At 34.1% G+C, this 27,437-nt stretch overlaps 3 protein-coding genes across 8 annotated transcripts in view; 2 read left to right on the top strand and 1 right to left on the bottom strand.

Annotated features, from left to right (window-relative positions):
- Positions 1-267: 267 nt before the first annotated feature.
- LOC145936089 (prothoracicotropic hormone-like) lies at positions 268-5,028 on the top strand. Its single transcript, XM_083037979.1, has 4 exons — positions 268-348; positions 1,136-1,342; positions 3,045-3,185; positions 4,672-5,028. Exons 1-4 carry the CDS (start codon positions 268-270, stop codon positions 4,828-4,830), a joined length of 588 nt encoding a protein of 195 aa, XP_082894105.1. The 3' UTR covers positions 4,831-5,028.
- A 9,999-nt stretch (positions 5,029-15,027) lies between these two features.
- LOC145936598 (uncharacterized) lies at positions 15,028-18,371 on the top strand. The gene is made up of 7 exons (XM_083038914.1): positions 15,028-15,196; positions 15,755-16,026; positions 16,135-16,254; positions 16,572-16,627; positions 16,851-16,929; positions 17,018-17,146; positions 17,367-18,371. Exons 1-7 carry the CDS (start codon positions 15,067-15,069, stop codon positions 17,565-17,567), a joined length of 987 nt encoding a protein of 328 aa, XP_082895040.1. The 5' UTR covers positions 15,028-15,066; the 3' UTR covers positions 17,568-18,371.
- A 1,797-nt stretch (positions 18,372-20,168) lies between these two features.
- The window catches only part of Syx1a (syntaxin 1A), a 75,729-nt gene continuing 68,460 nt past the window's right edge, over positions 20,169-27,437 (bottom strand). For all 6 annotated transcript variants that reach the window (XR_014425410.1, XR_014425412.1, XR_014425409.1 and 3 more), the window contains one exon: positions 20,169-26,212. The gene's annotated coding sequence lies outside the window, so the exon portion shown is untranslated. The remainder of the gene's footprint in view (positions 26,213-27,437) is intronic.

Genomic DNA, 27,437 nt, shown 5'->3' with positions numbered 1-27,437 from the left:
TTCCGATTCTCTTTCGCGTTCCCGAAGGAAAAGGTACCTACTCTTATTTATGGATATGAATAGACACGCGAGAAAGAATGAGACAAAAGACGAGGATTGCGTGGACATGGCGCGAACAAAGGCACCTGAAATCCACGCATTCTCTCGAATGGATATCGAGTGGCATTAATGGCACCTTTCGGTGACAAGATGTAATGGGATCTCACCTATCGTCTCATCAACCATAGGCCGCGCTATTATTTTCATAATTTTGTATATAAGGAGAGGATGTTAGAGACGTGTCCTCAGTGTACGGTGATGGCTCGTGAGAGACGTGTCTTAGGAAGGATGAAGCTCTTCATTCTTTGTGTAAGCTATCAGTTGTGTGTGTCTACCTTCTTGCAATTTGTTACACGATATTTACGTTGTGTGAGCGAAATGCCTAATATATCTTTACTTAGCATTAATTTAAAGCACCATATGTAAAGAACATTAGATGGAGAAAGCTAATTTTTCTTTTGCATAGAATTTCGCAGAGATGGCAATCATAATATAAAACGACAGATAAATCAGGGTTTTCTTTAGAAAAAATGTTGAGGGAAATTATCATTTATTAAAAGTCTCTTTAATATTCATTATCATTTTTTTTTTAATTGAATCTTAAATTAAAATTGTAAAGAAATATAATCTGTTTAAATTTATCTAGTGCATAAATACAATTAGATTTTATTTCATCATTTTTTTTCATCACTTTGTCTAAGTCTCGATATTTCAATTAAAAAAAGAAAAAGTTGAAAAACAATCCATTCAATTCAATCTATCACTAAAATAAAAATTGTGTATTCTATAACATAACGTTTGAAAAAAAAAATTATCTGCATTTGTTGCCAATAAAATTAAAATTCAAAATTCCCATGGAAAAGAATATTTCATCTCTTTTGAGATATCATTCACCATGAAAAAAACAACCTATCTTCTAAATAGAGAAGATTTTACTTTCTTTACTCTCTGTAGGCGTTTAAAAATAACAGCTGATTAATTTCAGCAATTTTTAGTGAGGGACACTCTGTATAATCATATCTTACGATAAGATAAATATGGATTTCAATCTGATTATTTTAATAAAATGTAAAAATGTTTGCATGTATGAGATCAGGTCATGGTCCAAGGTTTTCTGGCAGAGGATCCAGGAAAAGTCCTGTCGATCGACCGATGGAAGGAGCAGGTCGTCGCACCAGAGTTCGTGCTGGACGATCGCGAGGATATCGCGAGCAATTGGAATACCTTCTTCTACGAGGACAAGCGCAGCTTTCGCCCCGAGGGTCTCGGCGAGCAGGTTCTACAGCCGCGTCTCGTAACGAGAGTACGTTTGCATAATTTGCAACAATTTCTCCCTCTTGCAGACATTTCACGCGAGCAAGCAACGTCTTGCACGATGCTGTCGCGTCTCGTCCCAAGATGAATTACAAATTCATCATTTACACGATGAATCTCGCGATATAAGGCTGGAGAACGCTTGACGGTCGGCTAAAGCGAATATTTTTTGTTTAAATAATTTAAAGAAGAGAGAAAGAATGGCGTATTTTTTTAAAGTTTAGAGATTTGTTTTTTAAAGTTTAGAGAAGTTTTTCTTTGCGAGTAAAGTATCCGTTGTATCGTACTTTGGTGAATTTCTGAATTCATTAAACGCATGTGTGGATATATTCTAAATTAATGTTATTTAATTAAACATTTTTTTAGAACATGTATCGTCGTAGCGTGAATTACAATATCAAAGGTCATTCCGCGGGCCAACAATTATAACTGCAAATAATGACTTTTTTTACGCATTTTTGGAAAAATTGCGTTAATATTTCGCGGCAACAGCGGTAACAATATAACGAGCAATTAAATGCAATCTCTGTACGTGAAGAGTAGTACGCGAGATAGAGGGAATTCGTCCTTTTTTTTGTTCCTGTTGCGTCATCCATTTATTTCGCGTCCTTCGTTTTCTGTAGTACACAAAGTGACAATGAAACAATAGTTAACAATCATACGAAAAACAACGAGTTCGAAATATGTATCGAAATATATCACTTTGTGATATTTGACTAACGTTGAAAGGTCAAAAACAAATTCATTAGAAAAACTATCGAGCCACGTGCGACGAATTCTACTCTCGCACCTCTTTTCAGTTTATTAATTAATTTTATTACAAATAGTTCTGTTATCTAGATTTTTTTAATCTGCTCCATTTCTGTGCTTGAGATAATATGTATATATATAAGCTTAATATTCCTCGGCGCATGGCGGAAAATTTAATTTAACTTGACATTCTTGCATACGCTTCATACTTATAATTTTCGTAAATGAAAATACAGAGTGATTCCAAGATAGATAAAAACCGTGTTTTCTTTTAAAAAATTATAGAAAATAACGAGCGTGTTTTGAGTCGTAAATCACTTTAGATATTTCCTACAATCTAGATTATAACAATCTAATTTACATCAATCTAATCTAACATATTCTCTTTATGTATGTACATATTATAAACCTTTCTGCCAATAGAATAGAAGATAAGGAACAAGGGATCCATCTTTCTTTCACGGTATAAGATAGATGGCTTTATAAAAGAAGTGACGAACCGTATTTGAGATTAAATTTAAAACAATTTTTGAAAAAAAAAAAAATTATAAGATTAATAAGAAAAATACAGATAATACAGATATTTGAATATATAAATGACATAAAAAATTAAGTTTTATAATTATTTATTATTAAATTAATTAAAGTTTTTTTGCGAAATCAAAAAACATTTGCAAGTCTTAAATAGTCATTCTAACGCCTGAATTTGTCCAAAGTCTTTTAGGGAAGAGAGAGGAAGAAGAGGAGGGAATATTCGTTTGAAATTTGTGATTAAATTGTAATTAATAGATGCAAGCTCAGCTGTATTGAAAAACGCTATTAATTTTCCCAAATTTGCGTCATCTGTCTCATATTTTAGAAATTCGAACTTTAGTTCATCTCTCAATTAACGATCCAAGGCAATAAAATAATCATTTAACGCCAAGATGCATTATTCGCAGTCCCTGCAATGCACCTGTGAGACGCAGTACGAAATAAGAGACCTAGGTGAGGGACACTATCCGAGGTATTTAACCGCATCGCATTGCAAGCCAAAAGCCTGCCAGAGCAAGTTCAATCCCTGTCGACTGCTTCACTACATGGTAAGATCACGCGACAATCGATAATTGTACAATATAGTATAGTGTGAAGTAGTGTATTACCGCGCGTTAGGTGCGTCGGTCCCCTAAGTGGTTGTCGAGTACTGTGCAAGTATACATAACTTTAATTAGCACCGACCGCGTAAGCTCACCGGCTTATTGATCAACGAACTTCTCACCCACGAAGATAAACATCGCCGTGGTTGCCACAATAATAAGTTAGCGAGTGATCGCAACAACGATACTAAATAATTGTCCATTACTGCCGACGTTGTTGTAAAATAGAGTTTCGTTTAATTAGGCTTCGTGTGCGTTTGACTTGCCCGAGCTTTGATTATACAATATTAACCTTGTATCGCAAAGTACATAGTTGTACATATGATCGAATCTTATATTTTATCTCTCGAACCTTGAATATGCAAGATTGAATATTGCTTTTTTCTTGTCTGTGATCAAAATTCGTCGTATATATTTGCTTTATAATAACGACTTTGCATCGTTGTAACGTGACCTAAATTATTACGTTATCGTTAACATTTATAAATGGAAAAGTATATGCTTACGTATAAGCTCCTATCTATACACACATATATATGTATATATACGTGTGTATGTATATACATATATACATATAGTTTTATATTTTCCAGAAAAAAAAAAAATATATAATAAACAATATGACAAAATATTTCCTCAATTTTTATAAAAACATAAAGGAGTGGGCGCGTTCGTAATGGACTAAAAAAATATACATATTGTTTTTTGTGTCGTCTACGTTTTTTTAGAAGCCAGGCGAGAATAGTAAGCCGGGATGTGCAATAACGTGTAAAAACGTGGGACTAAAAAGAATTAATACCCTATTATTCGCGAGAAAAATTAAGGCGAGAAGTTGAAGCTATTAATATCAAAGATTAATTAATCCAGTTGGTGCCCCTGTTACAATTGGTCCACGATAAGAATTCGCCTGCCGGCCGAATCCTAATTAATTGCATTAATTTACATAACATGTGATTACTCATTCATATGTACCAACGATACAGTGAATTACAAAACGACACGACCGAATGCTTACGATCATAATGTTAGAATGACTGTTTGCAACGCATTTCTCCGCATCATTAATCACGCCTCGGAAATATTAATGCGGAGATTAAATCAAAGCTACGGCAAACTATCTGTTGGTATGAATATTTGCACAGAATACGAGCAAAAATTCTGGAAAAAAGCTACGTACACGAGCCGCATCATTTTCCCAATCTCAGAAGAAAATATTTATTTATGCCCAAAAATGCATTATTTAACAAATATATCAAACGCAAACTCATATACACGTTGTCAAACTTTTACCAAAAATTAATTGTCTATGAATGTTTAAGAGAATATCAAATACTGAGATATATAAAATGTATTTTTTTTTTCCTTTTTACAATATTTGATAAATCGAAGATCGAGCGATAATAATTATTTCATCATATATGTCTACATACAGGTTCACATATTAAGTCAACGCGATTTGAACGAGTTAAGCGATGATCGTTACGCGGACGACAGCGCGCTTCCGGAAACGCCACTTCCGGAAGCTCTCCGTCACAAGTGGCAACTGAAACCGATGAAGATCCCGGTCGCGTGTGTTCCGACGACAGGATAGAAGAGACTAATACATATACATACAGGCTACCTCGGATGTTTTAGATTTTAGATCAATCAAGGAGATAGGATCTTGCAGCCTTCGTGGATCTAATTTTTTTTTAGGGACGATAGGTAACCGATCGAATAAATGCGTGCGGCATATTGAATTTTACGCTTCCGCTTGCGATATACGTACGATAAAATGTAAAATATAAAATCGATGAATAAATAGTTAAATTGTGAATTTCGAATTGTATAATTTTCACCTTTCAATCCGTCAAGATATGTCAGTCTGCGCGAAAATGCGAAATGTAGCAAATTTGCAATATTTCAACTGTCAAGAACAATAAATAAATTAAAAGAAATTTTGAGGAAAGAGTAAATTCTATCAAATTATGAGTTTCTAGTTTAAAAATTTAGATTAGTTTTTAAATGTTCTTCTGCATCTTTTCTGCAATTTTTCTAGAGATTTAAAAATATGGTTCAAATTATTATTAATTTTTTTCAATACACTTATTTTTTTGCCGTTATGAAATTTTTATATCTCGCTGTTAAAACTTTTTAATGAAGAACTGATAAATCACCTAAAAGTTTACATTAAAGCAATATGTACATACATTGCGCGATATACTCGTATTTCCAACAGAGCATAATCCGACCGTCATAATTTGATCATAAATATGTACATATAGTTATACGAAAAAAACATGGGTTGCAATTTTGTTTTGTTCAAAAATGCATCGAATATAAATGTCATGATGGAGCAACTCATTTAACGATGCAATTTGCAGTTACAGTTGGTAGCAAAAAGATAAACGTGATGAAAGTCAATTAAAACAGAAATAATGTCGCATAAAATCAGTTTCGCAAATTCATTATGAAAATAATTAATTCTACTATTGAACTTGCCTCTTCAAAAACATTAAATAAAATAAAATTCAAATATATATATATATAATTAAATAGATATTCAAATATATATATATATAATTAAATAGAAATAGAAAGATATAAGACAATTAAAAATTTGCATTAATTTATTACGTCCTCTTCAATTCCTACTCTGCTTGTATAAGTACCACTTTACAAAAATAACGATTTCTGCATGTCAGATGTATATAGATATGCAATGCTGACCTCGCGCAACAAGTTTTTTCATTCAGCGCGCAAAATAATTTAACAGGCGAGATCGATCGTTCGCGCCTCTTGCGCCCGGAGAGAAATAAATTCTGGTGTTTCCGGTCGCTTTAGGATTGCCGAAGCAATCAACAGGATAAGACCGAACGCAATGAGATCTGCGATACAAAGATCCAATTCCGTACAATTAATCGCGCTGTAAAATACCTGATTAAAAAGGGGCATAGCTGTTCACTTTAACGACAGCATCAAACTTTAATCCGGCCGATTTAATTTTCAGCTGGCTTTATGGCGTCACAATTGCGGCACATTTTTCTGACGTTTCATAATTTTGATTCTTCGCTTTAGAAAGATGAAAAATTATTATTTGTATAGTTATAAAACATTTAAATTAATGTATTCTATAATTTAGATTTAAATTTTCTCAATTTCTCATTTTTTATATATATGTATATTAAATCTTTGTAGTTTTTAAATCTTTGTATCATTAGTCTATTTGTTATAGATATAATCTCTCGATAATAAAGTTTCATATATATATTATATCATAACAAATACCTCGAAATAAATTGCAGAGAGAAACTAAAAATCTGAAATATATTTTATATTAAGTTTGTACTAAATAAGCAAAGTAAAATGATAATTTCATAAACCACATTCGCTATTATTAACTATAATTTTACTTATACAATTTAAGCTCAATTAAAATAATGAACTAAATATATATAACGTTATTAATTTCGTATCATAAATAAAAAATGATAATATACAATAAAAAGTAACAATAATATATAGTGTCAGTTAAATAAGTCTTGTAAAATATCTTGTAAAAACAAGTAATTGCAAGTAAATTTGGATAAATAACAATTATATTCCAAGTTTTGATAAGAGATCGTTTCTCTGCCTTGCCCTTTGGGTGTTGCTTAAGTACGAGTGTATTTTCGCGTGCATACATATACATGTATATCAAGTGCCTAGGAATTCATAGAAATGCATGAGAAGTTCGTCTTTATATAACTTTCGAATGATGTTTACTTCAACAACAGACGTTACTTTAAAAAGGTATATCCATGGCATATGCGATTCCGTTTGAATTACACGAAATATCAAGTGTTATATATTCCTTGCATTATATACGGATAAACAAGATTTTTAAATGCAAATATTTGAACAATAAAAACAAATTATAGTTCTCAGTTTCTAATGAAAATCTTTTTCATTATTGAATAAGCTTTGTCAACTCTAAATTTAATTAGTTTTAACAAAAAAATATCTCTTTCTTTCTCTCTTTGTTTTTAATAACATAAACATAATATATTTATTTTGTAAAATGTTTAAATTAAATTAGCATTATGAAATTACGAAATTGTGAACAAAAGGTGAAAAAGAGAAACATATTATTTATTGATTCGTGTATTATATAAAATAATAGAGATGGAGAATGAGAATGGAGAAAAAGAAACAATTTTAAATACAAAATGCCTCGGGACGTCGCTGCTGCACAAATACGACGACCTTCACATACATTTCACTTCCCTCATTGCGTTTTATTTTTTAAACATCCCAAGGACTTTCTAATTAAATTTAAAATTAGAGAAAATTCACCCTCTTTCGCGCGCGCGCAAAATTGGCCTTGTTTTCTCTCCTCACCTTCTCTCCCTATTAGGAGCTGCTAAATTTCGTTTGGATGAAAAAAAGCTGCTAAATCTCGTTCCCGAGTGTTTTAAGATAAACCCAGCTCGCATTTTTGAAAGTGTATGTTTGCTGTATTAAGCGCATATAAACGCCGCATGAAATACAAGCTATATCCATAAAAACGACAAGCAACCTATGAGCCTGCGGGTGTTCATATATCGAGAGTTACGCATCGCAAACTGCGTACACGAAAAACCAATACTGCACACTCGAGCAAAACTTGATCAGAGCTAAATCTTGAAAGCCAACGGGCCCGAATGCGCCCTTAATCTCATTAGGTAGGTACGTTGTACGTCGCTTTGTCGTTACAACAGCTCGATGTACCACTTTACGATAAACCTCGTGTAGGAGGAAAACATTCCCGAGAGAGGGTCGAGACTCGATAATTATATTGATTCTCAAAAAAAAAAATTTGAAAGAGACTTTAAGTCTCCTATTTCGAATAATTTTTTTTTTATATGAAGCTATTCTGTATATATAATATTTTTAAAATCATATGTCATTTAAAAATAAACTTTTCAAAAAATAAATATCACTGTTTTAATTCGAAAATTTTAACAGGATTTTATTTCGTGTTCGATTCATCGGATTTTTGTCGAAAAGAGTAATTCAAAAATAAAGTTCTAGTTTAAAAGTGGCAGGACAAGCACGCAAATCCTGTATAAAATAATTTTAAAAAATTAATATCGATAAATAATATCGGAGTTTAAATTTTAATTGCTTCCATTTACATCGAGACAAGTGTGTGTCGCTTTTGAATAGATTTTTCATTCGGGAAACTATGTATCTCTTTCTCTCAAAAATTGAAGAGGCAAATTTTGGCGGCTCGTACAGTTCGAATCTCGAGTATCTCAAATAATTTCTCTCGCGCGCACAAGAGAGCTTACCCAACAATGGAGAAATAAAAACGACCAAGTGCAAGCGCGTGATCCGCTTATCGCTCACATGCGAAGCCATCTTTCATGTTTATCGCGTACGCAATTTTTCAAATTTTATGGCGGATTTATTCCGGGGGTCGCGACTGTCCCACGGTTCTCTCTCTTTCCCTCTGTCATCAACACATCGTATAAATTACGCGTGCATTCGCATCGGGTCGATCGAGCGTGGTTAAAACCCCCGCTTGGAAAGCGTTAAAGGTTTCCAGGAGCAAACACTCGAACGCTGTTTACCCTCTTGCCTCGACAATATTGGCTGCCCGTCACCATCGCTCGACGGTGTCGATGTCTGTGCATGCATCTTTACTCTGCTCTCTAACCGCATGTGATCATACAGGAAACGAATATGGGAGATGGGCGTAGAGCGCGCGCATACATTTTGTCAAAAAAGTCGGTGAACAAAAGTTACATTCTCGATTTGCGACGATGAGGATTTTCTTCCCTTTCTCTCAATTTCAATTCAATTTCAAATTAGACAGAATAGTTAAAAAACAGACTCGATAGATAATGTATTTCTCGAGCTTTTGGTTTGAAGAGCTAGTTGGATGATCGAAATGCCATTTACAAGTTGATGGAAATAAAAGTTTGATTGATATTATTTCACTCCGCATAATTTTAGAATCGCATTTTGTAGAATTGTAAAAACTACTGTAACGAAAAGTTTTGAACTTTATATATTAATGTTCTCATAAATTTTATTTTTTATTATTTAAAAAAATGCCGCAAAAGTATATAACTTATTATAATTCATCATTTTTAAATGTATAAAAATAAAATTACGCAAAAAAGAAAATGACATATATATATATATATATATATATATATATATGATTAAAAATGGAAATAATAATGAAAACAATTAAAATAATATTAAAATAATATGAAAATAGAAACAATGAATGGACGCAAAGTATCTGATCACTAAAACTCGTCGTTAGAGATATGCACACACAAGCAAATCTCCAATTTCATCTTTTATGAATCTTATGACTTTAAAATTTTTAAGTTAGGAATGGATAAATTTTTAATGCCGTACAGCATAGAAAATATTTACAAACAACTTACGTAACCGTAAATTCGCGATAACGAAGAGAGATTTGCGCGAGATGCATACATTTATATCTATTATACATAGAAAAGCGCATTGTATGTGCATTAGTAACCTCTGACTATATAAGTTAACAAACAATGATGCCGATCCTAAAGCGGTTTGAGAATAATGATCTTGGAAGCAATTCCTGATATTCTTAGAAAAGAGAACGTGGAAGTTATGCATTTAAATATTAACAAAATAAATGAAGACTGACTCTTCTTTCTCTCTCTTTTTTTTCTTTCTAAGCGAAAATATATCCAGGGTAATACGGTATTTAAATATTAATTCCCGTAAATGGAAAATTAATGCGGAAAGCGCAGTGAGTGCCATATTTCCGGAAAATTTGTTTCCTTTCAAAAAGAAATATTCTATACATGTATATGTGTCAAAGACACCGTAAAGATGCTATTTACGAGAATAGATACGCTTATACCCAGCGAGACATAGAGAAAACTTTTTCTCCCGGATCCTCTCTTCGGAACAAAGAAAAGGACACGCAATATCATTTATTGTTAGAGGGGGCTAAAATTTTTCTAGGATTTTTATTTCTGGCTCTCTTACGGTAATCTTTACGCGGTGTCTTTCAAAACGAGAGACTCGCGCGACTGACCATCTCCATTGTTTTTTCAGACTCTCTTCTGGACGAACTCACGTACGCCGAGAATATCATCATTCAGGGCAACATTCCGGCCCTCGAGCGCGGATATAGCCACTCGAGCCACTGTGTATGTTTGCTCTCGGGCTGATCTTTCATTTACCTTCCAGGTGGGCGTATCGCTGCCGGCTTAGCGGTACTTTACTTCCACTATCTACGCCCCGAGTAGTCGTATCAGTAATAAAAAAAAAAGTGATGCTGACACGCGATCGGCGCGACGGATCGAATCGCTCAATGGCCGATAACGCGCTCGCAGTTTAATAAAAATTATTTCTTCTCTTCGAATCCAGAGGAAAGAGGAGTCTTAATTTTTCCTAATTATTTGCAATTTAAAACTTTGATCTCCAAAATAAATTATCGCGTAATAAACTTTAAGAAATTTTTAATTAAAGTTGTGAGAAAAAGCTATCTCTTAACCAGGTTCTTTATCGTGCTATAGTATAATGACAGTTTCTGAGAAAAATGTTATTTTATGCATAATTTTAAATTGTTGAAATTTTTAATTTTAGAAAAAATTGTAAAAGTTATATAGATTTATAAGATATTTGTGATTAATATTAAGATCTATTGCCAAATAGTAAATTTGGGTTATTTGAGTTATTTGAGAATCACAAACAATCTACTGACAATTAATATTTTTCAAATATTTGTTCAAGCTGAAAGATCTTTAAATAAATCTCTGATGCTAAAATTCAATTCTAAATGGCAACATTATTATAATGTACAGCAAATGTCAAAATTTTTGAATTGTTTCATAAATTTATAAGTTTACTGAATATAAAACAGATGGTTAAAACTGATGCGTACATATGGTGGATTTAATATATAAAGTAGATAATTTTTTCCAATATTATAAATTCAATATTTAATCATTTTTTCCAAAAAATTCTTTCAAATCTCGAGTTAATACTTAAAAAAAAAATTCGATACTTTTTTGAAAAAGTTTGATAAAATATAATCGATAAAAAAATTTTACGCACTATTCTACGTAATAGTCTCCTCTTCAACTGCTCGATAAACACTCGATAAGATTGTATATCGAAAAGAGGATAATCCGATATATTACACAGGCTAGCTAAGTAATTATCGGTATTATACGAGACGAACAAAAAATATATTTGATGTATTATTTCATTATTGCAGAATGTCCATAAAATCTCGCAAAATTTAATTAAAAAACTGATAATAATAATCTATCTATAGAGGAAAGAGTTATTATATACGTCGCAATTTTTTAAATATAGTATATTCTAAATTAATTATCTTTGTAATTATGAATATAATAATTCACAAATTCTCCAAGAGTACATAAATATAGGTTTATACTTTGATCAATATATAAATCACCTATTTTATGTTTTATTTTTTGAAGATAGTTCTGATGTGAACTCTCTAGATTATTTTTAATCTAGACGTTTAATTTTTATGTGTAATAATTTTTTTTATGTACGAAATATATCTCATGACGATATATCACGAGTCGATTTATCATTCTTTACACGTCAAACAACATCGTTTGCCGAAAATCATCACTTACCTTGGATACGGAGGTGATTATCCAGCGGATTCGCCAATCTCCGGTTGGTTACCATTGCTGAAATCTTGAGAAGGAAAACTGCTGTTCGTATAATAGCTCCTGTGTGGCACATCGGAAGTGCTTTCAGTTAAGCACCGACTCGGTAACTTTATCCCTCGAGAGCTATCCTACGAATATTTTCTTCTTGCCTTTATCCGCCACCTTCTTCGTCGTCTTCGCTCGTATCACGTTCGAGATAGATGTCCCTAGAAAGACCAATTAAAATGTTATTTCTCTTCTGTGTACATAACATCGGTCACTAACTTGTGTTCTAACTTGCAGAAAAAAAATTATCAAAATTTTAAATATAAGAAAAAAATAGTAGTAATAATAAGTTTTTCAATCAATTATATATGTATATTCAACTTTTCTCGAATAACATAAACAAATTTCATCGCCTTTCTTTTTTTATGGAAATAGAAATGTAAAGAAATCATATAGCTATTCAATTATCTCTTCATTACAACAACATTTAATAACATTTTTCTGCAAATTACCAATAATTGAAAAAAATTAAAGCTTTTGTTGCTAAATGTATTAAACAATTGCTAACGTAGTTTTCTCAAAGATAGCTGAAAAATTATCCTTCTTTATTTAGAGACAATTTATTTATTTATTCATGAAGTATACCTTTCGCTCGTTTTTTTTAACCGTATAATAAAGTGCATCTCTATTTATTGCGCGTAAATAAAAATCGTTGTCGCGTAAACGCGTAAACTTTGCAACCTCGGCTTTTGCAAACGCGCAAGGTCGTTCCGCACAATTTCATCTGCAGCTAAACTGCACACACGTGGGTAGTGCATATCGTGAATCTCATTCTCTCAGGGCATTCGAATATCGAAAATGAGGCTCCGCGCAATAACATTATTATTACGCGTTCCAGCGACATAATAACGCGCGACATTTATAGATGCAGTAGCGCGATGCGTTATGAGGCCGGACAACTCGTAATATTCTAAGCTACATTAATGAATATTTTCCCGTCCAATTTCGGCGCCTGACGGTGAATATTAAGCGAATCTCTGTACATCCATGAATCTCTGTAAACACATGTACGCAGAGAGAATTTTCTTTTAGAATTTACCCTAAAAATCATGGTAATCGTGGGACAATATGGTATGGAAAGAATTTTATGAGAATTTTTCTGATTAATATTTATCACAATAAAAAATAATAATATCTATCATAATAAAATATGTTTGATTCATTTTACTAAACTGCATAGTAAAATTTACTAAAAGTATGGTAAAATTAATCAAACATATTTTTAAAATTCTTTCCATACCATATTGTCCCACAATTATCATGATTTTCAGGGTAAATTCTAAGAAAAAATTCTCTCTGCGTATGCATTTCACATTCATGTAAGCAATATAAATCTATCAAATATTTCTAGTAAGATGTTTACTTTTTAAAAGAAGCTTCTATTCAGCTTCGTGTAAAATGTGATTCGTATCTATTTTATAAAAAATAAAGCTATCCATACGTATACGTAATAATAATAATTCTATATAAATTTTATATAAATAATTAATACTAATTCTATATAAATAATAATTCGTAATAATAATTTTTCTATTATATTATATATATATACATATATATATATATATATATATATATATAAAATTAATGTAGCTTATTTACATTTGAAAAAATGGCAGGATAAGAATTAAAATTAATATATAATCTATCGACAAAGAATATATGTTCAACTAACTTGTTCATTCAATTATTATTAATATATAATTATATTAATAAAGTTTATATTATATTATTAATAATATTATAATAATATTAATAATAATATTAATAATAATGTTTCTTTAAAGACTGTAAAGATGTTGGGAAAACATTTAAACTGTAACAAGATCGCAATAACGAGATTAAAATAATCTGATAATATGCGAATCATCCTAAAGAATCGTAAAAAAGGAATTAAACGATGCTCGATAATACGACGAAATGACTTTGTCGTTCGATTAGACGGCAAACATAGTTAAATGGGACAACTATCGGCAGGAGCCGGCCTAAAGGACTAAAGGAGCGGACTGTCGCAGGCAAGCAGGTCGATGCAACTATCAAAGCTCGCGTTGTCGCGTCGATTAATCAAATTACAACGCTACGCTAATTACGTACGAAGCATTATGTTGTCCACGACAACGTCCGAGGCCACCTAATAACCATGCACTTGACTCGACATTTTTCGTCTGTAAAAACTGCGTGCATTCCTGCCTGTTTATTTTCATGAATATTGCTCGATTATTTTTGTAGAATATGTCGCATAATTTAATTGATTTAAACGCGAATTTTATTCGTACTCTACTGATATACATCCTATTTTTAGAATAAACTGCTTGATAAATAACTGATTTTCGAAATATTTATTATCTTTCGTATTAAAAGTCACGGATAAAGTTTTTGCCGCCATATTGAGCAAGGTTAACCGCGTCTCATTTCTAAATACATTCAAATAAATAATTTTTCAGCCTTCTTTTTCCAATTCTAAAGTTCTTAACATAAATATTGTTATCGCTCGCATATGTTGTGCTATTATACATGCAGATAATCTGATAGATTCGTAAATTTACCTTCTTTCCATACTTTTCTCGAGAGCATCAACCGTCTTCGAGAGAGAGGCCGTAGATTTACAATGGCCGCGTTCAGCAGAAAAAGCAGCTTTGCAACTGTTGTAAAATTCGTGAATCTGATTGGTGTATTCTCTTCATCTTAGCTGAACCTAAGAGAATACACCAATCAGATTCACGAATTTTACAACAGTTTGCAAAGCTGCTTTTTCTGCTGAACGCGGCCAATAATAATTAGATGTAGACACACACTCACATCAGTGTTGCCAATTTCAGGGGCGAGCCACGAGCCGTGGCGGGTGGTGAGGGGAGCGGCGTGGTGGGGACTCGGGGGTGCGCGCGCCGTTTCGTCACGTGACCGCGTCACGTGGTTTGGTGTGTCCCCCACCACCACCTCTGCGCAGCCGCCAAACCACGTGACGCAGCCACGTGACGCGGTCACGTGCCGAACAGCGCGCGCACCCCCGAGCCCCCTCCACGCCGCGGCTCGTCCCTGAAATTGGCAACACTGACTCACACACTTCCGATTTCCCTTTCTCCGCCTAAAGCGCCCTCTTTAGCGCGCATGGCAAACAGATGGTATGTGCTACGAGTGAAGGATCTTTCTTCGCAACATTTGCGACGATGACTCGATTGATCTTCGGTTTCGTGATTTGCGTTTTCGCGACAGCGAGTTTCGTAGATACGCATCCGCACAAATACGAAGGTATTGCAGGAATGCTTTTAACAAATTTATGTTTCGATTCGTGTCGTTTCTAACCTAGAACAAGAAATGACAGCTTGTCTATAACTTTCCTGTCAACCATGTGTTTTGAATATTGTTCCAATAAATCAGAGCTGTCCACGTTTTGCACTTTTCGGCCAATTTCCGAGGCTCACCGCCTAGCGGCCCCCACTTACGCTCGAGACCTTAGCAACGCGTTACCCGGTTGGCCCGATAACCGTAGTTGCTAAGGTCTCGAGCGTAAGTGGGGGCCGCTAGGCGGTGAGCCTCGGAAATCGGCCGAAAAGTGCAAAACGTGGACAGCTCTGCAATAAATGATAGAATCGGTTATAAATTTTAGCGTTTCTTTCTTTTCTTCGATAAAAATAATATATGTCTAGCATTAACAAATAATTTAATCTTTATACCTAAGGATGCTGAGCTTTATACAGCTTCTTCTTATTTTCTTCAAATTTCGCCAGTTAATTTATTTTCCTTTTAAATAATAGAATCAAATTATTCAGTTTTTTTTTATCAATTGATCATTCAATTGTCTTGCAGATTATAAGAATGCATTTGAGGAACAGGATGAAAATGTCGTGCAACAGCTAATGCATTTATTGCACAGTTACAAGAACAAGGAGAATCGTAGAAATATTGAGGATAATCTTGAGAATTGGACTGGGCGTTGGATGCCTGACAGACCAGATGATTCGACATCATCGCCTAAACAATTGCCAAAGAACAACCGATTATATGAATATGAATCTATCACAGAGTATCCTCACGAAATGTATATGGGTCATGTGTCACCAGAGTGTGACGATGCTAAGGTTAATATTGCCTCTATCATACAGATTGTCTTTTTTTTTAAAAATAGTACCTGAATATTTTTAATTCAATTGTCGCATATGTATATTTTAGTAGCTATAAAATTTCAGACTAACTTAACTGTTGATTGGGATCATACCCCAGCGGAATATACATGTTATGGTAGTACAATCACACCAAGCATAATTACGCCAAAAATCTACTGTGAGAACATTCCAAAGACATATAAGGTAAACAAATTTTATATTATTATCAATGTACCAATGTTATTTATAGCAAATTTAGTGGATGCACCAGTGCGCACTGCTGCACATTAAAGACTGTTGTATACAAATTTACAATAATACAAGTAATTAAAGCAGTAAAGTAATTAATACCACGAATTATTGTTATTAATATTGAATAGCACAATTATAATTTCTAGTATTTAATTATTTTACTGTTTTAATTTATGTTATTTGTATACGACAGCATTAATGTGCATTAATGCGCACTAGTGCATTTAATCGAATTAGTAATATGAATTTTGATCAAAGCATTTTTTCAGGCTGCTCACAAATGTATGAACCAAAAAATCGAATATTATGACGACATTCCTGTTTAGTAAGTAAATGATATTCTCTCTTAGGCCGGTATTCATAGTCGGTTCTTATATTTAAGACTGTCTTAAGTACAATCTTAAGATGTGATTAACCAATCACAGAGTCGTATTTGCATCTTAAGACATTACTTAAGATGGTCTTGAAATAAGAACGGACTATGAATACCAGCCTTAAAGTACTTATATTATTATTGATTTCTAATGATATTCATATATAATTTACAGCGGTCCACATAGACCTTTGTGGCCAGTTTATGGAGAATACGAATATGTGCCAAAACAGAGATGGTTACATAGTCTTGAGGTAATATCATTATAATATATCATCAGTAAATTTGACATCAAAGTATCATTTACATTTATTCTATGTTTATTTTTTATTCTATTAATAGCACGGAGCGATCATCATGTTATATCATCCATGCGCGAATCCGCTGGAAGTAGAACGTTTGAGAAATCTGGTTAACAAGTGTCTCTGGCGACATGTTATCACACCATACAGTTATCTAGACGAGGAACGTGTAAGTATTAAAATTGTTTTAATAGTTTCTCTTTAACATACATCTTTTTCTAATTTTTCTTACTGAGTCACCTCTAATTTCTAATTTCTGTTTTTATATATGATTGAATTCATTTATTCTTCTCGCTATTATTCCTTAAGTACAATATATATTATTCTTAGAAGTTTAACTATATATATATATTCATCTATCTCTGCTAATTATAATTCTATCCTTGCAGCCCTTAGCGCTTCTATCTTGGGGCTGCAGATTGACTATGTCTTATGTAAATCCGAAACTGGTAAATCGTTTTATACGGAAAAAGGCTCTTCGCGGTCCAGAATGGCAAATCGCGGACGATGGTCAATTCGAGGACGGATTGCTCACTAGATCGAGCATAGTGACAGATCCGATGGATTCTGTGCTTTGTCCTAATATGTAATAAGCGAATGTATTATATGTGACATAATGATATCTCCGCGTGATATCTCTTCCCAAGCTTGCAATTGACACGCAATTTCTGTTTATATTTTGTACATATTCTTTTATTGAAAACTCAAATAGTCGTTGTCGTTTGCTTTCTATTAAGTATGATATTTAGTTAGATATTTATTTATTATTATTTTTAATATTTTGACACAATTAGTGAGCGAACTTTCCTACGTAGTAATATATTACAATTATATCTTCGAGAAAATATAATAATATATAATAAATCACATATATACATATAAATATAGATCAATTTCGGTATCCCATTTTTTATGATTGCGCAAATTTTATCTGTCTTTATGCGTCTTTCATTCGTAGAGAGGAAGTTTTGAGGAGAGGGCTCAAGAAATTTATAATCGCACCCTTTTTTTCTTTTATTCCCCATATATTCATATATTCTTCATCCTTCGAGAAGATCATTAAATACATTGAACATCGTGTCGGTTTTTCGAATTCTCCTTGCGCTTATCTACAGATGTATAGTAGTAACTTCACTGCAGTGCTGATTATAATCTTTATTCTTGCGGATTACTTATCTCCAATGATATATAAAATTAGGGATTAAGACAAGTGGCACGCTACTGTTGTTATCGATAATGCAAAATATGCTATTCGACTACTCAATTGTTATAACGTAAAAGAATATAATTGTACAGTGAACGCTTGGCTTCTCTTTCTTGTTTCTTTGTCATTTTTGCGAATGTGTGTGTGAATATCGAGAGTCGTTATTCTTATATCGTCGATGTTTTTTTTTCAAGTGCGGCCCGAGCGGAAGCTGAGCGATTCACGTCGAAAAGAGCGAGGAAGTCGCGTCTTATTAAAAATTGATTAAGAATTTTTCCACACGAGAATCGATCATATCGACGAATTCTTTTTAGAATAAGGCATTGTGATTTTTTTTAGATGGCCTAATTTTTCAAACTATCTAATTTTCCATAATCTTTTAGATGTCCTAGATGTACTAATTTTTTTAATGTCCCAATTTTTCCAGGCATCTTATTCTTTACATCTCACTCTCTTCTTTCATATAGTATTATATTTAAAATTTTTAAATATTATTTAAATATCTTTCAAGCTTATTCGTCATCGCTGAATGACGAATAAAGTCGCGACTTTGAGGCCAAAGATTGCTCTTTCCGACACGAGCCACCGTTTCTTCTCGTTGATCGAAACAAACGCGTTTTCTTATTTATTCTTCGTGATCGCGCGCGATCCGGCCAGATTTCTAACTGCATTCGGCACATCGGAGATTTTTCCGCAATGAATTTCCTCCTTTTACCAGCCGTTTGTGAAAATTTCCACATTATCTAAAATGATAAGAGCTCAAACGATATAGCTGGATTCCAGGCAAACGCCAAAGATTGTACTTCGAAAGCAATAAGCGTACGATAGTTTACACAGCTTTAGAGCTTTATTAATTAGATGTTCCCGAAGGCAGCTGGAATTCTTCACCGAACGCACTGTTAGAGGCCTATCGCTACGCTCACAGAGGGATTTCCTTTGTGCTTGATTACACGACGAAAGGGCGCACATTCACTTGATCACATATTATCATTACTGAATTTATTCGCTGCTACATCCGAACAAGAGCAAGAGTCCAAGAAATGTCTCTGTGACGTTGATCGATTTGACCAGCATCGGTTGATTTTAAATCTGATCTAATCGAGATCATTTTGTGTTTCTTTCTCTCTAATTATAGTGCCAGAAATAGACAGATAAATATACTTAAAGTTCGATCAAAATTAACCGACGCTGCTGAAACCTTAAATTTGATGAGACATAAATACAGTTTTAATTAGAACGTTTTTTAATCCTGAATAGTCGTATTAAAGATAAAAAGATATTTCCTTTAAATAAAAATTTTATATACAATATACAATTTTTGTATGTGAAAGACACATATTATACATCTTATCAATTTGGACAAAAAATAAAATTATTATCCAGATATAAATTAATAATTTGCATTATTCAGTGTAATTAAAATATCATTAACACATGTGTTGATAATTTTTTCTATTCACTTGCGAAATAAAAAACTATCTTCTCTGAAATTTCACATTTTCAATCGATTGATAAAATAGTTTTCAAATAAATTAAAAATTTGATCAAATAAAATAAAACTTCTTTCTGCCAGAAACTGAATACATTTTTCAGATTTTTCATACATATTCTTAATTTTATTTTTGTTACTTTTTCTGTTTACTAAACAATTAATATGTAAGAGAAAACTGATTACAACGCAAATCAGCAATTTTTTCGAACATTTCTTGGACATTTTCTGTTGTCCGGATGTCGTTGGCCTCGTTCTCTCCGACTCGTAGGGTTTATCCTGGCTATAGGGCCTGGGAAGGGCAGGTTCGTTCGAAGCCAACGAGACGTAGTCTCGCTCGTCCTCGAGCGAACATACGATTATACGAGAGGGAATATGTTTCAAGGGAGGAATCTCTTAAAATTATTGCCATCTTTGTACAGTGTCAATGATGATGATGATAATAATAATAGATAGTAATAGTAATAGTAGTTAATAGTAGTTAATCGTTAATTAGAGACAAGAACGCAAGGATGCCTGATTTTATCGACGCGTCTGTTTTTTTTTTTTGCTTTGCTTTGCTCCTCTCGGCTTCTCATTCAGCATTTAGAGCATTTTCTTCTATACGGAGAAAGAAGTTATACGCAGCGCGGCTCGCTCACAAAAGCGGACGCAAGACGCCGGTTATATGTTATAGGCAGAAAAAACACCGTTGACTTAGAGTTGCCTTCAGTAAGTATTCTTGTTAATACAGTATGCTTTTTTAAAATTATTTTTACGATTTCTCGTCTATATGAAATATCTACGATAAAAAGTATCCATTATCTCTCTCTCATTCTCTCACTCTCTTTCTTACTCTTCTGCACATGCTACAATTTTTAGTTCCTGTTTTTTTAACATATATATATATATATATATATATATATATATACTTTTCGTTCGCTCTCTCTCTCACACACATTCTCTCTCTCCCTTTCGTTCCTAATATTTTTTTTCAGCTTCGATAAATTAAGTTTATCAATAATCTCACTTTGCCGTGCGTCGTCGGAATTTCGCGCGCGCGACTCTTAATTTTTTATATTTTTTATGTTAAAACCGTTTAAGATTCTTCTCCTACCCCGTCGTCGTTTGACGCCGTATATCAATTCTTTTTTTTTTTTCTTCTCTTTTGTTCTCTTTTCTTCTTAAAACTGTCTCGCGAAATTACGATTTACACTTGAAATTGGAATTGACACTCATAAGGTTTATTAAAGTAGCCTCTTGTATTTAATAATTGCACCGACATGACATCGATCCACATGTTCACGGACGTTCAGATCAATTCCTCTTGATCACGCAATGTATCAATATATGTATCTCTCTTCCCCTTTCTTCCTCCTTACAACATCCGCGAATGGATCGCCTGTCCGAAAGATTCTTGGATCGATCTGCAATCTTTCTATCCTATTCTACGTACAAATGCAATGAAATAGCTTATTTAATGATTAAACAATGTCCTTCAAGTTCCTATAAACAAGTTCCTTCCCTCCTCTTTCTCTCTTTGAACTCCCGCGTATATATACATATAATCTAGCTAATCGCGACGAATAAATATATAATCGAGAACACGGAAATTATGTGACCTGGGCTTATTAAAGTTTGTTATGTTTCATAGCTCGTGCATCGACACGAACGATCAGCTCACGCTCTCGGGACATAAAGATTCTCAAGGAAGACGAGTCAGCTTCCGCGATTAGCTATCTAATGTAATGCTGACGAGTTAAAAACCGACGATGTCACCCATCAAATGCACATGATCCTACAATACGAAGGACAGAACTCTGTCAATGCTGCGGGATTCGCCTGCTCCGTTTATATCTTATTCCTGCCGTTCTTAACTGACTGATGTGACGCGACGACGAAATCGCGAACGCGAAAAGAAGGGATTATCTTATTAAAGAATGCTAAAACGAGCGAGATCAAAAGCGATTTAAATCGTATAGACTAAAGATTAAACGAGACTGGGGTGACACATCGGGACGTCCGTCCTTGTTTGGGAAATCCGGAACGATTCCAAGTAACGAGGATGGACGTTCGGGATAATGTCGATCAATAATAACGCAAACGACGTTTTCCTTTACTTATCTTTAGGCCAGAAACGTACACTCGGCTGTTGTGCACCGATAAGACTACAATGTTACTCGTATAGAATCTCTCTCCCTTCCTTCATCTAGTGATAAGAAATTGACGACGATAGGTGTTTTATTCAATTCCTACCACAAAGAGTTCGCTAGAAAGCTAAAATTACGAGATCCGAGATTTCGCGTCGGAGGAGATACGTCCGCGTTGCGGATTTTTTTTTTTGCGGGATTTTACATCGGGTAGTTCCGAAAGCAGACTTCTCGTCACGACGATCTGTTGCGAAAAAAGTATCACAATTAATTCGTAAAATAAAATCATCAGCACGCGTTGAAAATCCATGCGGATTAAATAATAGAGAAGGAAAAGAAGGAATGTTTTTGTATCTTTCCCGTGAGATTTCGCATTTCGATTTTTTTTTTACGTTAAGTTAGGCGACTCGATGAAGCGCAAGGAAAGTAAAACGCGAAAGATGAAATCTTAGTAGCTTAAAACGAGGACACGCTGTCGCGTCCGCGCGCGATTCTTAGATTCTTCATTTTTTCCCAACTTGACCGAAAGAGGATCTTTCCTTCTTTTCTTTCATAGTAATTATTGGAGCTTTTCTCAACGACGACACGAACGAGCGCAAAGACATTCTCTCTTCGAACGAAAATCCATTGATTAACCAGATAATATAAATATCAGAGAGAATGGTGTATCTATATCGACGACCGTCGTAACTCGTGACAGAGGGGATTACGCGATTAAATCTTAGCCATCTTAGTCGTATTGTGAATTATAATTAGATAGTAGATCGTAATGCTTGCTGTCTACCTAAACTAACAATTATTATGCTTTCTGTACAATGCAAGGTGTGATCTTAATATCTTCTTATTCTCATCGTAATTATATTATTTAATATTAATTATTACAGCGACGCACGGTTTAAATCGTGCGTTGCATAAATCGTAATCGTTCACCGTTATATCTCATTCTCCCTTCATTTTCTTCTACTTCTTCTTCTTCGCTTTAAACGTCAACCCATAATCTTTTCTAGAATGTATGCACCTCAACGTTCGTAATAATTGTAATATACTCAACAAAACATTAACATTAACGCCTCCAGCACTTTGCCCGATACATTAATCTGTCGAGGAGCAATATAATAGGCGCTGCCGATATAATTGTCGTTATTAATATTATTTTTCTCTCTCCTCGATCACATGACACTTCTCTCTCTCTCTCTCTCTCTCTCTTTCTCTCTCCCTATCTATCTATCTAGCTATATTTATATATATATTTTTTTTAAATATGTATATATGTATACATGTCCGTGTACATACAATATCGTTTATCGCAATTGAACTCATTCTTACTCATTCTGCCCCAATGAGATTATATCTTTTAATTATTTTTCCATAACACACCTATATATTATATTATTGCTGCAGCTTAATGGCTCCTTTGTTTCTCACACGCATACACGCATACACGCACGCACACACGCATATACATATATACGTCCAGTCGCACTTTCTTTCACTATTTGTTGCCATCTCCACTTATCGTGCTTTTTTCTCTTGCTTCGTCCATCTTGGGGTTAATCGCTTCGAAGATGATACATTTTGCATTACATATTCGATTTCGAGAACCCTTGTATAATTTGAGGCGAATTTTGAGAAAATTGCGTATGCACAGAAAAAAATATTATAAATTGTACACCTCGCAATATTGCGTTTTATGCACAGCGCGTTGATCTCGCGAAGCAACAAAAAATCATCTGCGCGGTTTTAGAATCTACGTGCTGAATTGCAAAAAAAATCGTAAGAGCGACGAAAAGTGGGATTACAAATAATTTTTGTCGGTTGCAAATACGATTTTCAAGATCTTAAATCAATTAATCGTATGACCGCGCGTGACAAATTTCCAAACTTAGAGAAATACAAAAGGATATACTCAGGCAAGTGTTCGGGAAAACAATGGACAGGATATTACTTTTGCTAAGGATTCGTCGAGATTACAGAAGACGCGAAACACAATTGTCATTCAAGGCGAGCGTCGCGGTTAAAGATCTATTATTGATCGTCCGTCCAAACCCACCACCCAATATACTTATTGTGCAACACGAAGATCGTAAATCTACCGACTCAATAAAAATAAAAATTTTAAAAAGGCTAGAAGTCTCTATTAAAATTAAAAAAAATCTCTATTTATATATATGTATACTGTATAGACAATGAAATCTACTCTTGATATTCGTGACGCACATGTGTTTGGAGACAATCGTCGTCGCTTCTCTCGGTCACATTCTGAAAGAAACAAAACCGTCTCGCGCCCATGTCCGTAGAAAGATACAATCGCTTTGTCTACACCTCGCTATATCGCGATTGATATCCCGCTAATTACAGCTAAATAGAAATACTGGAAGAATTGATTGTTTCTCTCACTGAACACCTATTGGTCAAAATGCTTTCTCGAATGAGCCGTCATTATTACACAAACGAGAGTATGTGTGTGTAATACATCTTTTTTTTTATCTCTATTAAAGTACCCGTTATAAAAATCACACATCATTGCTCATACGTCGATGCCTTTGTCATCGTAAATAAATCGAGGGCTGGTTGCACCAGCAGTATTGGTTAACTGATATCTGGTTAGCGAGTAATGAAGAGAAGTGTAAGAGAAGGGGAGGAATGCTTAATTAATTACATTATACGCTCTCTAGGGTCCGCTAACTGTACACTATTAAATGCATTGCTGTCTTTTACGCGCGTGAAGAGAGAATTTCACGATTTCATGATTAACCAATACTATAGTGCAATCCACCCTAAGCTACGGCGCTTCTCGAGCGACAAATTTGACACTTTGCGATACGCTGCTTTCTGTGATGGAGAAACATCACCTAGCCGATTCTTTGATGATCATCCAGATACAGAGAGGTGTAGTGTAGAGATGTCGAAAATGTTGCTCAAAGTAAGCGTGATATGTTTAAGCCGAGGGTTAAACCGCTGGTCGAGATATTTAATAGAAATTGGCGGATGTGCTAATTTTCTTGTATTTTATATCCGCTGTTTTTTTTTCTTTTCGGTGAAAACCGCGCTAAACCTTCTATCTGAGAAGGAAAAGAGTTTACAAAAATTTGTTCAAAGCTTGAAACAGTCCCTCTTCGCAAAATGTGTACCATAAAAATCACTAGAAATTATCGTAAATATTAATATATATATAAATTAGTACTATATATCTACATTTGGTAACGTATTCTCGTGATATTTACTAGCACGCGGAAATTACGATCTTTTATCAGGATATATCGCGTTTACAAATATTTTGGTCAGCGGTTTATCTCTCGTGTATATAAGCAGATATATAAGAGATCGGATCGGCGAGCGAAACGGCACCCTTCAGAATGTGACACTCCGAAGTTGACACTCCTCCCGAAATTTTTTTTCAACGTGTCAAATCACAGTAAAGGAAAGTGGTTTTTCCCGCGACGAAGTTTTTTTTCCGCGCGCCGTACTTTCGATAAAGGGAAAGCGATCAACACGTGTCATTTGTCGCGCCTTCGCGTTACACAAGAAAAAAGAAAGAAAAAAAAAGAACACCATTGGGTGTCGGGCTCGGGTTGCAACGAGGCGGAAATCGCGAGGGATGATGCACCACCGTGCTTCCGACGATAACGCGCGTTTCATAATGATATCCTCGATGACATTCGGCGGAAATATCCGGGAATAAATCGCGGAATGGGGAAAGGGGAGCGTGGATCGAAGGTGTCGCTTGATCGGCGATGCGTGCGTATCTCCGATCGCGAGACGGTTCCCCATCACGTATTCTAGAGAGACGCAGGCATCTGTCAGTTTTCTCAGAGCCCGTTCTATTCGCGAGGCCTCCTGTTATCTCGGTTTCTGCCGCGTGAGAAGAGAACCGGCATGGTAGGGGAGGGTAAGAGGGAAAAAAAGACCGACGAGGACGCGAGCACAAAGAGAGCCTAAGCTTCGTTGTGACATAGCGGATAGGAGAGGAGAACTGTGGGAGTGACTGCTAAAGGCGAATCTATTGGAAAAATTGATCGAGTTAATACAAATACTAACCTGTTCTCTTTTGTTTTCTCTCTTTGTCTTATCTTTTCGTTCTCTTCCTGACCAAACGCAATTAACGCATTATCGAAGGAAATTTTTGAGACGAGGGTTACGAAAACGTGGTGACGATGACGAAGACGATGATGATGATCCCTCCTCTCTTTGGTTTCCTTCGCGTCCAATTGGGGAGCACACATGACAGACTGAAGGCTCTAGCGATGATAGGTGTTACGATAGAAGCGCGCCGATGATGGCATCTTTGACAATGACGATCTCCGCTCGTCCGAATGGCGATCAGCTTCACGTATCGGAGCGATATGAGTGAATGCTGACGCTGCCGGCGGTTCGGAATTAGGTACACGATGCTGCTGATGTCTTCGGACTTCTCTGAACAGAAAGATCGTCCGAGTGCGTACAGAGGCAGAACATGAACGGACAATATTTATCATTGCATGAAAATTTTGTCCAATTAGCTTTAAAATAATAACGTAGCTCGGAATGCCACACAGAGAGAATTTTCTCTTAGAATTTACCTTGAAAATCATGATAATTGTGGGACAATATGGTATGGAAAGTATTTTATGAGAATTTCTCTGATTAATATTTATCACAATAAAAATAATAATATCTATTGTAATAGATATTATTATTTTTATTGTGATAAATATTAATCAGAGAAATTCTTGTAAAATTCTTTCCACATCATATTGTTTCACGATTACCATGATTTTCAGGGTAAATTCTAAGAGAAAATTCTCTCAGTGTATTATTGGCCGATGACTAAAATTTTCGCGCACTTAGAATATGTCGCAGTAATTAAAAAAAAAAAAAAAACATGATTGTTTTGTATTTTTATATTTATTCCAGGAAACAAATAATAGAGGAAGAATAAAATTGAATGAGAAATAAAATTATAAAATATACAAGTCATTACTAGAGTTAATGAATAAGATGTTTGGTTGGTTCTAATTCTGAGATATTTAAACAGAAAAAAATTATATAAGAAAAAACCTATTCTATATAATTTTTAAAATATAATTATAAAACATACAATCAAAATTCTCTTTTTCTCAGTCAATTATTTAATTTTTTGACAATTGTAACTTTTATTAGAATATTTTTTATCAATATCTCCTTTAATTTCTTTTGCTTTAGAGTAAACATTAATTACTATTGAATTATAACATTAATACTACAGTTATTGTTACTGTTAACATCACAAATCAATGAAACATTATTTATTTTCGAAGAAATTTCCATTCAATGAATGAAATGATCCGACATATTTTTTCGACACGGAATATTTCAAGACTCAATAACAAACATAATGCTTATCAAGAGAGTATTTTCGTATAATTGATACACCAACTGTGCGAAAAATCTCGTTTATATTTACCTCTACATTTTCCAACATTATTGTACTCGAAAAACCTATAGCTACGGTAAAATATACCTAAATTCTTCAATCTACCATATCCTCTTATTAATCACATGAAAAACGTACGCAGAGAGAATTTTCTCTTAGAATTTACCCTGAAAATCATGATAATCGTGGGACAATATGGTATGGAAAGAATTTTATGAGAATTTCTCCGATTAATATTTATCACAG

This window comes from Prenolepis imparis, unplaced genomic scaffold, assembly GCF_030444845.1.
Source record: "Prenolepis imparis isolate NDT839.2.m4 unplaced genomic scaffold, iyPreImpa1.0 SCAF_5, whole genome shotgun sequence".
NCBI classification, from domain to species: domain Eukaryota; kingdom Metazoa; phylum Arthropoda; class Insecta; order Hymenoptera; family Formicidae; genus Prenolepis; species Prenolepis imparis.
Note: the sequence above shows the minus strand (reverse complement) of the source record. Positions and strands in the feature narration are given on the sequence as shown.